The sequence below is a fragment of the Salvelinus alpinus genome, chromosome 17 (genome assembly GCF_045679555.1).
Source record: "Salvelinus alpinus chromosome 17, SLU_Salpinus.1, whole genome shotgun sequence".
NCBI classification, from domain to species: Eukaryota; Metazoa; Chordata; class Actinopteri; order Salmoniformes; family Salmonidae; genus Salvelinus; species Salvelinus alpinus.
In genome coordinates, this window is record NC_092102.1 from 21533069 (window position 1) to 21550934 (window position 17866).

General features: G+C 45.1%; 1 protein-coding gene across 5 annotated transcripts in view; it reads right to left on the reverse strand.

The window, feature by feature from the left end:
- The window catches only part of LOC139542498 (coiled-coil domain-containing protein 50-like), a 36940-nt gene extending 22085 nt beyond the window's left edge, over positions 1–14855 (reverse strand). For 2 of the 5 annotated variants that reach the window (XM_071347981.1, XM_071347978.1), the window contains exons 1-4: positions 14719–14855; positions 13493–13611; positions 701–763; positions 452–590 (exon numbers count right to left, since the gene is read on the reverse strand). In XM_071347981.1, coding sequence (XP_071204082.1) covers positions 452–590; positions 701–763; positions 13493–13541 — 251 coding nt within the window. In that variant the 5' untranslated portion in view covers positions 13542–13611; positions 14719–14855. Of the gene's footprint in view, positions 1–451; positions 591–700; positions 764–13492; positions 13612–14293 lie in introns of all 5 variants that reach the window. The other 3 variants (XM_071347980.1, XM_071347976.1, XM_071347979.1) reach the window with 2 other exon arrangements.
- Between the last annotated feature and the right edge of the window lie 3011 nt (positions 14856–17866).

Below are 17866 nucleotides of genomic sequence, written 5' to 3' on the forward strand. Positions count from 1 at the left end.
GGAGAACGTGTGTGTGTGCATGCACACCGAGAGTATGAGGTGGAGAACGTGTGTGTGCATGCACACCGAGAGTATGAGGTGGAGAACGTGTGTGTGCATGCACACCGAGAGTATGAGGTGGAGAACGTGTGTGTGTGCATGCACACCGAGAGTATGAGGTGGAGAACGTGTGTGTGTGCATGCACACCGAGAGTATGAGGTGGAGAACGTGTGTGTGTGCATGCACACCGAGAGTATGAGGTGGAGAACGTGTGTGTGTGCATGCACACCGAGAGTATGAGGTGGAGAACGTGTGTGTGCATGCACACCGAGAGTATGAGGTGGAGAACGTGTGTGTGCATGCACACCGAGAGTATGAGGTGGAGAACGTGTGTGTGCATGCACACCGAGAGTATGAGGTGGAGAACGTGTGTGTAAGTAATAATTATTTAAATCAACACAGTGCCCTTACAGTTGTCTAGATGCCTGGCTCAGGAGGGCTCTGTGCTGAGTGCTCTGTTCCTCCTCCTCATTCTGCAGCCTCTTGGCGATGCGGATGTCATTCTGCACCAGCTGGTTCTTCTGCATGTTGGTAGTGTAATACTTCTCAACTGGCACAGAGGGGAACACAGGGTTACACAAAAACAGATAGAGTGGACCAACTACTACTGTAACGACTCAGATTACTGTGAGGGACTGGGATTGATAAAGTTGTACTTACTTTCCTGTTCCTGTAGGTTGTGTGCCAACGCTCCATCCTCTAGGACAGCAAAAACATGGCACACTGAAAAAAAAAAAAAATGGCAGTTAGTCAAAAGCCATTTTAACATTTCAAATCACAAAAGAAACCAAAAAAAAAACATTTATTTTTACAAAAAGGAGTAAATGTCTTTATTTCCATGTCATAAAATGTGGCCATAGCTTTGGGGGGGAAAAAAATATTAGTTCCTTAATGAGAGAAAGACAAGTGACGTCAAATACTTCTATGCTATGTTTTGATGTACAGTAGATTCAATACTGAAAGAAACATAATACTGAAATTGCAACTGTCACTGTGGTACAGTAACAAAATATCTGACTGGTGCTGAATTGCGCTGGAAGGAGACAATGTAGTGGGCAGTTGCATTTTTGGCACAGCACTCCCACAGACCACATCAATAGTCACCCATGGCATGACATCCTACACTGCCTGTTCCAATCACATTTTGTACTAACAGGCCAACAGAAAGGGTACAAGTAAAAGGAGTGAGTACACTGCCATTACATTAACTACATCTAAACAGGCTATACAAACAAACCCTCCCTGTGTGTTTGGGTATGTCTATTATTGTAGTGTGATGACCAGAGTCAATGAGTTTCATGGCTGGAGCTGGAGGACTGCCCAGTGAGTCTCAGAGGAACACCCAGTCTGGAATTGTGCCAGCAGCTGCAGTGTAACTGTGCACCAGAGCAGACCACGCCAGACCAGACGTTGTTGTGTGCTGTGTGTAGGGTCTGAGCCTCTGTGTCTCTACCGTCACTACTCCCTACAGCCACACACTAAAAAGGTTTGCCTCATGGCAGTGTACTCACTCTTTCACACAAGCACCCAAAAAGCATTCTGGAATACATAGTGAAGAAACAAAAATACATGCCAGAGATATTTTAAGTGTATTCATACTGAATAAAAATATAAAAACGCAACATGTAAAGTGTTGGTCCCATGTTTCATGAGGTGAAATAAAAGATCATTCCACAGGTGCACCTTGGGGTGGGAACAATACAAATGTAAGGTTGTGTCAGACAACACAATGCCAGATGTCAAGTTTTAAAGGAAGCATGAAATTGGCATAATGACCACAAGAATGTCCACCAGAGCTGTTGCCAGAGAATTTATTTATTTTCTCTACCATTAGCTGCCTCCAACGTTGTTTTAGAGAAGTTAGCAGTATGTCCAACCGGCCTCTCAAAGTGTAACCACACAAGCCCAGGACCTCCACATCCGTCTTCTTCACCTGCAGGATCGTCAGACCAGCCACCCGGAGAGCTGATGAAACCGAGGAGTATCTGTCTGTAATAAAGCCCTTTTGTTGGGAAAAACTCATTCTGATTGGATGGGCCTTGCTCCCCAGTGGGTAGGACTATGCCCTCCCAAAGACAACCACAGCTGGGTGCCCCTGCCCAGGCATGTGAAATCCATAGATTAGGGCCTAATTAATTTTAAATGACTGATTTCCTTATATGAACTGTAACTCAGTAAAAATAATTGAAATTGTTGCATTTATATTTTTGTTCAGTATATAAAACCGTAAAGTAACTTTTTACAGACTGTCTACCACATAAAGACAACTCTAGTGGACACCAGGAAGAGTAGCTGCTGCTTTTGCAACAGATAATGGGGATCCTAATAAAATACCAAATGTATTTTACCTTTATTTAACTAGGCAAGTCAGTTTAAGACTAACAGCCTAGGAACAGAGGGTTAACCACCTTGTTCAGGGGCAGAACGACAGATTTTCATCTAGTCAGCTCGGGGATTCGATCTTGCAACCTTTCGGTTACTAGTCCAACGCTCTAACCACTAAGCTCCAATAAATAAACAGCAAAACACAACAAATAAATTGCCAACTCGTAAATGGAATGAACCAAACCTTGTTTCTCACATGTGTAGCCTAGGTTGTGTGCTCTGTAAACAAAGTGTCCACTCTGACAATGAGAATTGTAAAAGACTAACAATAATAATAATAACAAATTTAATGCGTTACAGGAAATGACAGTAACCAAACAAACATTGTAGACGGTAAAATGTACTACTGGTGTGCCAAGTAAAAAAATCTGTCGTTCTGTCCCTGAGCAAAGCAGTTAACCCACTGTTCCCTGGGTGCCGAAGACGTGGATGTCGATTAAGGCAGCCCCCCACACCTCTCTGATTCAGAGGGGTTGGGTTAAATGCTGGAGACACATTTCAGTTGAATTCTTTCAGGTTGTACAACTGACTAGGTATCCCCTTTCCCCTTCTTTTTTCTTTGCAACTGCTCGAACAGCCTATCGACCAAACAATCAATCAGTTGGCTAAATGGGGTCAGCCCTAAACAGCATGTCTGAGTCCTTCCTGAGGAGAGGCCAGTGTGTACAGATCTATTTTTAGATCTGGTGCCTGCTGGGGCCCCCACAGCAGCATCTAAAGACCCCCCAATTCAATCAAACTGCTGCATTATGGCCCGGCCGTGTTACACAGCGACAGCTCCCCCATCCCAGTGACTGAGATATACCGGCCACCTGCTGAACATAGTGATGCACCAGATCAGATTACAACCAGATCGTTAACCATTCCCCCCAGTCCATAAGCTACCAGAAAGTTAGAGGGAGAGAGAGAGAGAGACAGAGACACCAGATTTGCAGAGGAGAACTTTAGTGGGGAGTCTGGTTGCTGTTAACGGCTTTAGTGGGGAGTCTGGTTGCTGTTAACGGCTTTAGTGGGGAGTCTGGTTGCTGTTAACGGCTTTAGTGGGGAGTCTGGTTGCTGTTAACGGCTTTAGTGGGGAGTCTGGTTGCTGTTAACGGCTTTAGTGGGGAGTCTGGTTGCTGTTAACGGCTTTAGTGGGGAGTCTGGTTGCTGTTAACGGCTTTAGTGGGGAGTCTGGTTGCTGTTAACGGCTTTAGTGGGGAGTCTGGTTGCTGTTAACGGCTTTAGTGGGGAGTCTGGTTGCTGTTAACGGCTTTAGTGGGGAGTCTGGTTGCTGTTAACGGCTTTAGTGGGGAGTCTGGTTGCTGTTAACGGCTTTAGTGGGGAGTCTGGTTGCTGTTAACGGCTTTAGTGGGGAGTCTGGTTGCTGTTAACGGCTTTAGTGGGGAGTCTGGTTGCTGTTAACGGCTTTAGTGGGGAGTCTGGTTGCTGTTAACGGCTTTAGTGGGGAGTCTGGTTGCTGTTAACGGCTTTAGTGGGGAGTCTGGTTGCTGTTAACGGCTTTAGTGGGGAGTCTGGTTGCTGTTAACGGCTTTAGTGGGGAGTCTGGTTGCTGTTAACGGCTTTAGTGGGGAGTCTGGTTGCTGTTAACGGCTTTAGTGGGGAGTCTGGTTGCTGTTAACGGCTTTAGTGGGGAGTCTGGTTGCTGTTAACGGCTTTAGTGGGGAGTCTGGTTGCTGTTAACGGCTTTAGTGGGGAGTCTGGTTGCTGTTAACGGCTTTAGTGGGGAGTCTGGTTGCTGTTAACGGCTTTAGTGGGGAGTCTGGTTGCTGTTAACGGCTTTAGTGGGGAGTCTGGTTGCTGTTAACGGCTTTAGTGGGGAGTCTGGTTGCTGTTAACGGCTTTAGTGGGGAGTCTGGTTGCTGTTAACGGCTTTAGTGGGGAGTCTGGTTGCTGTTAACGGCTTTAGTGGGGAGTCTGGTTGCTGTTAACGGCTTTAGTGGGGAGTCTGGTTGCTGTTAACGGCTTTAGTGGGGAGTCTGGTTGCTGTTAACGGCTTTAGTGGGGAGTCTGGTTGCTGTTAACGGCTTTAGTGGGGAGTCTGGTTGCTGTTAACGGCTTTAGTGGGGAGTCTGGTTGCTGTTAACGGCTTTAGTGGGGAGTCTGGTTGCTGTTAACGGCTTTAGTGGGGAGTCTGGTTGCTGTTAACGGCTTTAGTGGGGAGTCTGGTTGCTGTTAACGGCTTTAGTGGGGAGTCTGGTTGCTGTTAACGGCTTTAGTGGGGAGTCTGGTTGCTGTTAACGGCTTTAGTGGGGAGTCTGGTTGCTGTTAACGGCTTTAGTGGGGAGTCTGGTTGCTGTTAACGGCTTTAGTGGGGAGTCTGGTTGCTGTTAACGGCTTTAGTGGGGAGTCTGGTTGCTGTTAACGGCTTTAGTGGGGAGTCTGGTTGCTGTTAACGGCTTTAGTGGGGAGTCTGGTTGCTGTTAACGGCTTTAGTGGGGAGTCTGGTTGCTGTTAACGGCTTTAGTGGGGAGTCTGGTTGCTGTTAACGGCTTTAGTGGGGAGTCTGGTTGCTGTTAACGGCTTTAGTGGGGAGTCTGGTTGCTGTTAACGGCTTTAGTGGGGAGTCTGGTTGCTGTTAACGGCTTTAGTGGGGAGTCTGGTTGCTGTTAACGGCTTTAGTGGGGAGTCTGGTTGCTGTTAACGGCTTTAGTGGGGAGTCTGGTTGCTGTTAACGGCTTTAGTGGGGAGTCTGGTTGCTGTTAACGGCTTTAGTGGGGAGTCTGGTTGCTGTTAACGGCTTTAGTGGGGAGTCTGGTTGCTGTTAACGGCTTTAGTGGGGAGTCTGGTTGCTGTTAACGGCTTTAGTGGGGAGTCTGGTTGCTGTTAACGGCTTTAGTGGGGAGTCTGGTTGCTGTTAACGGCTTTAGTGGGGAGTCTGGTTGCTGTTAACGGCTTTAGTGGGGAGTCTGGTTGCTGTTAACGGCTTTAGTGGGGAGTCTGGTTGCTGTTAACGGCTTTAGTGGGGAGTCTGGTTGCTGTTAACGGCTTTAGTGGGGAGTCTGGTTGCTGTTAACGGCTTTAGTGGGGAGTCTGGTTGCTGTTAACGGCTTTAGTGGGGAGTCTGGTTGCTGTTAACGGCTTTAGTGGGGAGTCTGGTTGCTGTTAACGGCTTTAGTGGGGAGTCTGGTTGCTGTTAACGGCTTTAGTGGGGAGTCTGGTTGCTGTTAACGGCTTTAGTGGGGAGTCTGGTTGCTGTTAACGGCTTTAGTGGGGAGTCTGGTTGCTGTTAACGGCTTTAGTGGGGAGTCTGGTTGCTGTTAACGGCTTTAGTGGGGAGTCTGGTTGCTGTTAACGGCTTTAGTGGGGAGTCTGGTTGCTGTTAACGGCTTTAGTGGGGAGTCTGGTTGCTGTTAACGGCTTTAGTGGGGAGTCTGGTTGCTGTTAACGGCTTTAGTGGGGAGTCTGGTTGCTGTTAACGGCTTTAGTGGGGAGTCTGGTTGCTGTTAACGGCTTTAGTGGGGAGTCTGGTTGCTGTTAACGGCTTTAGTGGGGAGTCTGGTTGCTGTTAACGGCTTTAGTGGGGAGTCTGGTTGCTGTTAACGGCTTTAGTGGGGAGTCTGGTTGCTGTTAACGGCTTTAGTGGGGAGTCTGGTTGCTGTTAACGGCTTTAGTGGGGAGTCTGGTTGCTGTTAACGGCTTTAGTGGGGAGTCTGGTTGCTGTTAACGGCTTTAGTGGGGAGTCTGGTTGCTGTTAACGGCTTTAGTGGGGAGTCTGGTTGCTGTTAACGGCTTTAGTGGGGAGTCTGGTTGCTGTTAACGGCTTTAGTGGGGAGTCTGGTTGCTGTTAACGGCTTTAGTGGGGAGTCTGGTTGCTGTTAACGGCTTTAGTGGGGAGTCTGGTTGCTGTTAACGGCTTTAGTGGGGAGTCTGGTTGCTGTTAACGGCTTTAGTGGGGAGTCTGGTTGCTGTTAACGGCTTTAGTGGGGAGTCTGGTTGCTGTTAACGGCTTTAGTGGGGAGTCTGGTTGCTGTTAACGGCTTTAGTGGGGAGTCTGGTTGCTGTTAACGGCTTTAGTGGGGAGTCTGGTTGCTGTTAACGGCTTTAGTGGGGAGTCTGGTTGCTGTTAACGGCTTTAGTGGGGAGTCTGGTTGCTGTTAACGGCTTTAGTGGGGAGTCTGGTTGCTGTTAACGGCTTTAGTGGGGAGTCTGGTTGCTGTTAACGGCTTTAGTGGGGAGTCTGGTTGCTGTTAACGGCTTTAGTGGGGAGTCTGGTTGCTGTTAACGGCTTTAGTGGGGAGTCTGGTTGCTGTTAACGGCTTTAGTGGGGAGTCTGGTTGCTGTTAACGGCTTTAGTGGGGAGTCTGGTTGCTGTTAACGGCTTTAGTGGGGAGTCTGGTTGCTGTTAACGGCTTTAGTGGGGAGTCTGGTTGCTGTTAACGGCTTTAGTGGGGAGTCTGGTTGCTGTTAACGGCTTTAGTGGGGAGTCTGGTTGCTGTTAACGGCTTTAGTGGGGAGTCTGGTTGCTGTTAACGGCTTTAGTGGGGAGTCTGGTTGCTGTTAACGGCTTTAGTGGGGAGTCTGGTTGCTGTTAACGGCTTTAGTGGGGAGTCTGGTTGCTGTTAACGGCTTTAGTGGGGAGTCTGGTTGCTGTTAACGGCTTTAGTGGGGAGTCTGGTTGCTGTTAACGGCTTTAGTGGGGAGTCTGGTTGCTGTTAACGGCTTTAGTGGGGAGTCTGGTTGCTGTTAACGGCTTTAGTGGGGAGTCTGGTTGCTGTTAACGGCTTTAGTGGGGAGTCTGGTTGCTGTTAACGGCTTTAGTGGGGAGTCTGGTTGCTGTTAACGGCTTTAGTGGGGAGTCTGGTTGCTGTTAACGGCTTTAGTGGGGAGTCTGGTTGCTGTTAACGGCTTTAGTGGGGAGTCTGGTTGCTGTTAACGGCTTTAGTGGGGAGTCTGGTTGCTGTTAACGGCTTTAGTGGGGAGTCTGGTTGCTGTTAACGGCTTTAGTGGGGAGTCTGGTTGCTGTTAACGGCTTTAGTGGGGAGTCTGGTTGCTGTTAACGGTTTTAGTGGGGAGTCTGGTTGCTGTTAACGGCTTTAGTGGGGAGTCTGGTTGCTGTTAACGGCTTTAGTGGGGAGTCTGGTTGCTGTTAACGGCTTTAGTGGGGAGTCTGGTTGCTGTTAACGGCTTTAGTGGGGAGTCTGGTTGCTGTTAACGGCTTTAGTGGGGAGTCTGGTTGCTGTTAACGGCTTTAGTGGGGAGTCTGGTTGCTGTTAACGGCTTTAGTGGGGAGTCTGGTTGCTGTTAACGGTTTTAGTGGGGAGTCTGGTTGCTGTTAACGGTTTTAGTGGGGAGTCTGGTTGCTGTTAACGGTTTTAGTGGGGAGTCTGGTTGCTGTTAACGGTTTTAGTGGGGAGTCTGGTTGCTGTTAACGGTTTTAGTGGGGAGTCTGGTTGCTGTTAACGGTTTTAGTGGGGAGTCTGGTTGCTGTTAACGGTTTTAGTGGGGAGTCTGGTTGCTGTTAACGGTTTTAGTGGGGAGTCTGGTTGCTGTTAACGGTTTTAGTGGGGAGTCTGGTTGCTGTTAACGGTTTTAGTGGGGAGTCTGGTTGCTGTTAACGGTTTTAGTGGGGAGTCTGGTTGCTGTTAACGGTTTTAGTGGGGAGTCTGGTTGCTGTTAACGGTTTTAGTGGGGAGTCTGGTTGCTGTTAACGGTTTTAGTGGGGAGTCTGGTTGCTGTTAACGGTTTTAGTGGGGAGTCTGGTTGCTGTTAACGGTTTTAGTGGGGAGTCTGGTTGCTGTTAACGGTTTTAGTGGGGAGTCTGGTTGCTGTTAACGGTTTTAGTGGGGAGTCTGGTTGCTGTTAACGGTTTTAGTGGGGAGTCTGGTTGCTGTTAACGGTTTTAGTGGGGAGTCTGGTTGCTGTTAACGGTTTTAGTGGGGAGTCTGGTTGCTGTTAACGGTTTTAGTGGGGAGTCTGGTTGCTGTTAACGGTTTTAGTGGGGAGTCTGGTTGCTGTTAACGGTTTTAGTGGGGAGTCTGGTTGCTGTTAACGGTTTTAGTGGGGAGTCTGGTTGCTGTTAACGGTTTTAGTGGGGAGTCTGGTTGCTGTTAACGGTTTTAGTGGGGAGTCTGGTTGCTGTTAACGGTTTTAGTGGGGAGTCTGGTTGCTGTTAACGGTTTTAGTGGGGAGTCTGGTTGCTGTTAACGGTTTTAGTGGGGAGTCTGGTTGCTGTTAACGGTTTTAGTGGGGAGGCTGGTTGCTGTTAACGGTTTTAGTGGGGAGGCTGGTTGCTGTTAACGGTTTTAGTGGGGAGGCTGGTTGCTGTTAATGGTTTTAGTGAGGAGGCTGGTTGCTGTTAATGGTTTTAGTGGAACACAACATTTGAAACTTTAGGTAGAAAAATGACCACTGTGTTGCTCCCCTCCTTTGATCTTGTTTTAATAGCTAGTTTTAAGAGACCAGTGGGTGGGTTGTTTACAGTAGCCCAAGGAGTGTCTAAACATCTCTGCCTGCAGTGTGTATTTGTATCTGGGGCTGACATGGTAAAGTCACTCTGGCAAAATAAACACTACATGCTTGACAGACAAATGGCTCCACCCCATAGCCAGTCACATTCTCCTGTTCCTCAGTTCTGACCGAACAGACAGTCTATCAGAGCTTTTACAGTCCTTTTTTCAAACACACACATCAAATAGCCTACACTACCGATGTCATGAAAAGGAGTAATTTCTTTGAGCAGATTGTGAAATTCCAATTAAAACACCCGTTCTCATCATCGACTGGGAGAGTCATGTTAACGGTCAATGATCAACCACCTGTCTCTGTCAGGCTCCATGTATCCCTCTAGCTTGTCTCGACCTCTCCTTTCTAAATAGGTTGAGACTGAAGCCACTGTTTCTCTGGTGAACTGTAGTAGCAGGGAAATGTTGCCCTGTAGTTACCTGCACTACACCCTGCTCTAACAATGCCATGTTACATTTTGGGTTTACACAAGCAGTCCGAGTTCAGTCAAATCGAGGATGTCTCCCTTTCTTCTTGTTCTGTAAACAGGGAAGGGAGGACACGCCCACGACCCTTTCATACAGGGGTTCAAACCATGCTCCGCAACAAAGACTGACGTTTCTAGTTGGTCAATTTAGGCCGGGATTCAATTAGATCCTGCTTTATTTAAAAAGGTCCTTTCCGATTGCACCGACATCTGCAGCATTTGCCGTGAATATTGCCTTTAAAACGTGCATTGCCGACAAAGCATAATCAGATTGAATACCGGCCGTAGTCTTTTTGAAGGCAGCATGCAAAAGTGCTCAACAACACTGTAGGTCAAAAGGTGACCACTCTCTCTGACCACTAAGCCGAGATGCATTAAGTTTCACGATCACTGTGGAGGAATGCCAGTCTGAGTCTGGCCAGCATTAACCCTCATCCAGACAGACAACACACTTACACCTGCCATATGGCTAAAGAGACTTTACCACTAACTGGATCGACCAACTGCCCTTGTGTCCAGTCTGCCCATTGTGCCACGGAAGGAGTAGGATTAGGCCCTAATCTGGCTTGGAATCAGGACAGCTCAGGAATTGAAGTCTTTTTCCAGGCCTCAACTCACTCAGAGAAATTATATTGATGGGACACACGAGGAAAAAGTGCATCCATCTTGAAATGCATTATTTTAATCCAAAATCATCATGCTAAACAGAAACAGAAGGCAGTGACAGCTCAACTCAGCTCACTCAGGCCCGAGAGCAGTGGAGGTGGAAGTGACTGGCGGGCTACGTGGGTAGGTGTGTTAACCAACTTGTTTTCTGGAACTCATTCAACACTTAAACTACGCTCAAGTTCCACATCCAGGGGTGTGGATGGGGAGGGACACACACTGCATGACAGGGAGGGAGTAGTCTGTGGTGACAACAAAAACAGAGCGAGGAGGATAGATTCAGCACAAATATGTTGTTTACATGATCTTACAGGGGAGGGGATCTTAAGCTTCTTTACAAAGGCACTGACTTATAAAGCATGTTTCGTAAGAGGATAGGGAGTAAGAGGTCAGGTGGAATTGGTAGTGGCACTTGAAGGAAGGACGAATTGGTGGGTAGGGGTTACAAGGTTATCAAATTGTCAAGATGAGGGAGTCAGAGGGAGGACATCCAGGGTTTCTGATAGACCCAACAATGAAGAAGAGAGAAACAGGTTGATAAGGGTTCCACACAGTAGCTGTTTTCCAAAGTCTGCTGTTACAGCCTCTCCAGAGGAAGAGTCAGTAAAATGAAGTGCAGAGTCAGAAGCAGGAAGCCATGACCTTTACGACCTCTGGGTAAAAACAACCTCCCTTATGAATCTTCCTCCACCGGAGATGTCAATCATGCACGAGGAAAATGACTGGTGTTAAAACAATGAATAGAGTGCAAATCTGTCCAACCAACCTAAAGTGCGAGGAAGCCACTGGTGAAACACACTTGGATTTTATCTCCACAGCCACTAGGCCTGTGGATGTAAAGTGGCTGGTTGACAAAAGAAGCGGAGGAGGGAGAGTGGGAGAAAGTGAAAAGGGGTTCTATTTTAGGCCAAATCCCCCCCCCCCCCCGCCCCCACTCTTCCTTCACCACTGTTCCCTTCCTGGGCCCGGTTGCATAAAACATCTTAAGTGTTTCTCTTAAGGGTGTTGCATAGAGCCCCTTAAACATTTCCTTAGGTAATTGCATAATTTAAGATATTTTAGAGTAGTTTAAAGGCATGTATGGCAGAAAGAGTCTATGATTACCATGGAGATGACCTGATTCACCGAATGAATGTCTCGTCAATGAGAATGCATTTATTTTGGGAGATCGCAAAATATAACTTCTACATTCAACAAATTGATTCAGAAGATAACGTTTCTTTTAGTAACTTTTTGCCTCAACTTGTTTCTTTTACTTTCTAGCATGTCACACTAACTTACAGACTAGGTAGCTACAGTAGCTAGCTTTGTAGCCATGGATTGTGCACCTTCCATTGTTGAGCTAAGCAGCTAGCTTGCTGGTATACGTTTTCCTTTTGAAAACAGGGCAGAAGAAAACAATATTCAGCTCCACAAACATTGTTTACATTGATATCCATACTTAATGAGGCACTTAAGGGACCTCATGGGCACCCTTAACCTTTTCATTTAATTTAAGGGGAAAATTCACCTTTAAATATTTTGTGCAACTGACTTTAAGTCAAGGAAACTTTAAGGGGGGAAAAATGAGGAAGTTAACTTGATGTTTTATGCAACCGGGCCCTGCTCTTTTTATTTATTTATTAAAACCCAAAATGTTTTACCTTTTAACTAGGCAAGTCAGTTAAGAACACATTCTTATTTACAATGACGGCCTACCCCGGCCAAACGCAGACGACGCTGGGCCAATTGTGCGCTGCCCTATGGGACTCCCAATCACGGCCAGATGTGATACAGCCTGGATTCGACCCAGGGACTGTAGTGACGATGCAGTGCCTTAGACCGCTGCGCCACTGCCTTTCGTCCCTCTCTATAAGTTTGAATGTTTTAACTAGAGTTGGGACCATCAGCTCCTGTGTGCTCAGACACTGTACGGTAAATATCAGTGGGCTAGAGCTGTCACAGAGCAGAGAGGAAGAGCGAGGGAGGGCTGTGTGGACTGGGAGAGAGAGTAACTGGGTCGTCACTAGTTGCCACAGCCAAAGTCATAAACCCCCTCGCCCATTTCTACAATTTCTCTCCTTAAAATGTGATTTTAAACCTAACCACACTGCTAACAGTATACCTAACCCTAACCTTAAATTAAAACCAAAAAGCACAAGTTTGTTTTCATGAATTTTTACGATATAGCTAATTTTGACTTTGGCTGTGCTATATAGTGGAAACCAAGTAACTGGGATGGGGGTCAGAGGGGGGTGGGGGCCTTCCTTAGGGAGCTACATTCCTCCGATGAGGCAGACTATATCAGGAAAGCAGAGAAGAAAAAACAGGAACAGATAAGGGGGGAGTGAAAACAAAGCAAGTTGACTTGGCTGAGCTTCTAGAATTGGGAAGGACAATTGGGACAGTGGGAACAGCACTTCAGGAAATTGAGGCAAAATACAAACTAGCAGTAGGAAATTAAATAACTTAACCCTTTTGAGTAAACCAAACTAAAACAATGAATGCATTCTGACAAATCATTTTGGTAAAAATGTATTGTGATGGTAAAGTTTAAAGTGATCAGACATCTTTGAGTGCTGCTATTGTTTTAGCAAGTAGTGTAGTGGTGCAATAGTCTACAGTGGGCTTTGTGTGTCCACTGTTCTCTGCTTAATAAAGCATGAAAACGCTCTCTTACACACTGTGCCCATTGTCAATGGAAACAAGTACAGAAAGAGCAATTATTATCTCAACATCTATTGCTGTCCTGCTCATTAGTTAGCTTTTATGCAGAAATGCCAAAGAAAAAAAAAAAGTTACACTACCCAAGCTATGACCGTCTGTCATTACAGTGTAAGAAAATGCGAACCCATCGGTTTAAAACAGTAAGTTTGTATCGGTACTGCATTAAGTGCCAACAAAAAAGTAGCAAGTTAAAAAAGTAAAGTTTGCTTACAATACAGAGTGGGGAAAGAGAGAGATCTAACGTGCACCTAGCCAGTGGGGCCATCCTCCACCCTCAACTGCAGTGAGAGGGGGGGGGGGGGCTTTCTGGAATGGCCATCACATTCCAGGCTCTTATCTTCAGTGTACAGGCCACTCGCTACAAAGCAGCCTTGGCTCTGACAGTGTACAAGCCTGCCTGCCTGTCTTGCTAAGACATCACAAGCACCTCTTATCCCAGATGGGAAAAAAAGCAAAGCCCTTACTGGTGGAGGACAGATAGGACAAGGCCACAACACGTAACCTTTTGCCGAAACACATTTACAGGCTTCTGGGTAGCTAACTAACACCCACCTCCCTCCATGATATCCCTCAGGAGTTCTACATAATGTGGGTCTGGCTTTTTTTAGTTTCACAGTAATCCAAAGTCACACACACATCGGCACATTATTTGAAGTGAGGGCGAGGTGGTATGGTCAGGGCATATGTAGCCTGGCCTGAAGTGTTACGCCTTTATTTCCACACACACCTGTTGACCTGGCCAGTGAGTCTAGTTCTCTACTTACCTTCCTGGACCCGTGGCAGGTGGGACTGATCAATCTCCAGCTCTGTCATGGCTGCAGGAGGCCAGTCACAGCCTCATTGTCCTCAGTGCTGCCCACAGCAGTATCAGTACAGCAAGACCCTGGGGAATGATGGGTATATCATAAAGATAAGTGAGTCCAGTACCATAAAAATAGTCATGTTCAACACTGATCTGCAGTAGTAACTCTTATAAGAGACAACACATTTCACAGCAGGCACGTCAAGCAGTTGACTTTCATAGTCCTCAAATCTAAATGTGCTATTTGGCTTACAGGTGTTTATTTGGACAGAAGACTGTACAGTAGGCATTCAGTTGAAGAAGCACACATTACATCATTCCTATAGACTCTCCTATGTTTATGTTAAACATTCAAGAACTATTATGAAGGTTGTTGACTGACATAAGCTGTTATGGTTGGAAGATAGTCTAAACTCGAGACAATGTTGTAACGTTTAATACTGTTACAAATGTAACCACCATGTAATACTTACACTCTACTGAACAATAGTGAAAAGGTCGAGAAACGCGCACCTAAATGCAAAGGCTTTCTACAGCAGGATCGCTACGAGATGGACCTAATTCCATTCCAAAGGCAATGTACAAAATTGTAATGACATTTTTATTATGATAATGAGAACAGACAATGTGCTCTTTGTCAAATGAATAAAAACATCAACAATTGTTTAATGCGTGTCTGTCAAGCTCATCAATCAATCGCTAAAAACATTCCCAACCCGAAACAAACAAAAGCCAACAAACAAAACCTAAAGCTGTAACCTACCTGTATCCGCAGCACACAGTCCTGAATATCGTTTGTTCGCGCACACAAAAGCGCATTCAACAATAAACATGACAGTGAAGTCTAAACTTTGAGATTCTGTCGAAGTTTCTTATTTTCAAGACACTTTATCCGCAGTTATCCTTTCATGTTCGCCATAGTCTCCGATACGTCTCGCAAACCTATTCCAGGCGTCTCGACCTAATACAACTATCCTTTTAGCTTATCAATTAAACAAAGCCGTCAGTCTGGTAGTTTGATGGGAAGCCAGCGGGGACAAACTTAGCACACTATCTCTGTCAAGTTGTTTGGCTCGTGGCACTAAACACTGGCAGGAGCAATCCGGAATCCTTGGGACGCCCTTAACCTCTAACCCTTAACTCCTACCTTTACCACAACCCTTACCTATCCCTAAACGTAACATTTACCTTAACCATTTTACATTTTCACCTCAACGGGGTAGCAAGTCCCATGGATTCCAGATAGCTTGGACCGTAGCACTAGACAGCAGCCATGTATATATACAGCGTGCGGGATCCCGTTTTTTTAACCTGTGCTCTCTCACAAACTCGTGCACGCACTTGTAAATATTTATATAGGCGTTTATTATCAAGATCATTTTTATTTTAGAATTATACAGACTTGTGTATGTGGCTGGGACTGGACACTACATCGTTTTAATAATTGTTTGTGATTGTTCCCTTCTAATTCAAAGTTCAAATTAACAGTTTAAAATAGGAATGATATTTTTATGCATTAAAGTTGAACAATGCATATTTGAATTAGGTATTTTCTGCCGTCTGTTGGTGCTATCTAAAAACAACAATCTGTGGTCATGGGATGACAACATGGGTGACAAGTGAGTGGCCTGAGTTGTTTGTGGAACAGACAAGGTTAAAAGTCAGCCACACTGCAACATTTAGGGAACTGTTTAGCAAAGTGTGGGGAGTGTTATACATCAAACATGAATGTGCATTCTTTATAAATGCAATGTGTCAAGGGGATCTATTGGTTATAGTCTAACATTTGATAGTATCCAGGCTACTCCATTAATATGTTAACAAATAAGCCTTGCTATTACCAGCCTCCATTTGAATCGCACCAGATAATGTGCCATATCCTTATAAAAAATAAAGGAGACAATTATTTTGGTGGTGTGTGACACCCTCTTCTCAGCCTTTCCTCCCACCATTTCTCATCTGTTTCTCACACAATCATCAGCCATCTCTGGATATCGCGTTGTACTCCTTTATGCATGCTACAGACCTCTCTACTCTATACAACATTCAAGCCATTTCTCTTTTAAATCTCTTTTAAATTTGCTCTGTTGCTGCAAAGTCCTTAAATATTCCTCAGGTCAAAATTGAGACCATCGTCTGAGCCTATTGCACTGGGATACAATCATACCAATTTAAAACTAAATAGACTTTATTAAAACATGCTCTTTGAATGGCAATAAAACTGAGATTAATTAGATGGCCATTGACTTATACAGTCTGTAAATCGCCAACAAACAAATTGTTTGGCCTTCCAACAGTAAAGTAAATGTCACCGGTTGCTTCCGTCACCCTCATTATCATACGAGAGGCCAGGGGACTGACGTCAGAGACCTCTAATAAAATGTTAAAAAAGGAGGACGTACGTCAGTACGTTTGTTGGAAAATGTTACCTTCTAATGAACACACCCCCACTTGTCTCTCCAGCGTCTCAGCCAATGGCTACGGCTGCCTGTGTCTAGGCCTATTTGGTATTGACGCACACATAAAAAAGGGTTTATTGCAGGACTAGGCAAAAGTGAAAGCCCAAATATAACATCCTGCCAGAAGAAGGCCATTGAACAGTTTGAGAATCAATCAAACTGATTAAATGACCCATGGCAAACCCTGCTCTGACTTAAACTGAATTCAAATGTCATCTGGGCCAATGGGCCTTCTGGAGGCGTATAAAATCCTTTATAGGCATACAGTGCCTTCAGAAAGTATTCATACCCCTTGACTTATTCCACATTTTGTAGTGTTACAGCCTGAATTCAAAATGGATAAAATTGACTTTTTTTCTCATCCATATACACACAATACCCCACAAGGGGCATGTTTTTAGACATTTTTGACAATTTATTGAAAATGAAATACAGAAATATCTCATTTACATTTGTATTCACACCCCTGAGTCAATACATGTTAGAATCAGCTTTGGCAGCGATTACAGCTGTGAGTCTTTATGAGTACGTTTCTAGGAGCTTTGCACAAGTTGGTTGTTGATCATTGCTAGACAGCCATTTTCAAGTCTTGCCATAGATTTTCAAACTGTAACTAGGCTACTGAGGAACATTCAATGTCGTCTTGGTAAGACACTCCACTGTATATTTGGCCTTGTGTTTTAAGTTATTGTCCTGCTGAAAGGTGAATTTGTCTCCCGGTGTCTGTTGGAAATCAGACTGAACCAGGTTTTCCTCTAGAATTTTGCCTGTGCTTAGCTCTATTCCATTTATTTTTATCCTAAAAAACTATTTTAGTACTTGCCGATGACAAGCAGCATACCCATAAGATGGTGCAGCCACCACCATGCTATGAAGAGGGTACTCAGTGATGTGTTGTATTTGCCCCAAACATACCGCTTTCTATTCAGGACTTAAAGTTAATTTCTTTGCAGTATTACTTTAGTACCTTATTGCAAACAGGATGCATGTTTTTGAATATTTTTATTCTATACAAGCTTCCTACTTTTTACTCTAGCATGTAGGTTAGTATTGTGGAGTAACTACAATGTTGTTGATCCATTCTCAGTTTTCTCCTATCACAGCCATTCAACTCTGTAACTGTTTTAAATTCACCATTGGCCTCACGGTAAAACCCTGAGCAGTTTCCTTCCTCTCCAGCAACTGGCTTAGGAAGGACGCCTGTATCTTTGTAGTGATTGGGTGTATTGATATACCATCCAATGTGTAATTAATTCACCATGCTCAAAGGGATATTCAATGTCTGCTTCTTTATATGTATTTTTTCTCTACCAATAGGTGTCCTTCTTTGCGAGGCATTGGAAAACCTCCCTGGTCTTTGTGGTTGAATCTGTGTTTGAAATTCACTGCTCGACTGAGGGACCTTACAGATAATTCATTGTATGTGGGGGGTACAGAGATGAGGTAGTCATTCAAAAGACTTGTTAAAACCTTTTACGGCTAGGGGTTCCGCTAGCGGAACGTTTCGACAACATCCGGTGAAATTACAGAGCGCGAAATTAAAAATGATTCGAAATATTTAACTTTCATAAAATCACAAGCGCAATACACCAACATATAGCTTAACTCCTTGTTAATCCAGCCACCGTGTCAGATTTCAAAAAGGCTTTACGGCGAAAGCAAACCATGCTATTATCTGAGGACAGCACCCCATCGAACAAACACATGACAATCATATTTCAACCCGGCAGGCGCGACACAAAACTCAGAAATAACGATATAATTCATGCCTTACCTTTGAAGATCTTCTTCTGTTGGCACTCCAATATGTCCCATAAACATCACAAATGGTCCTTTTGTTCGATTAATTCTGTCGTTATATCCCCAAAATGTCAATT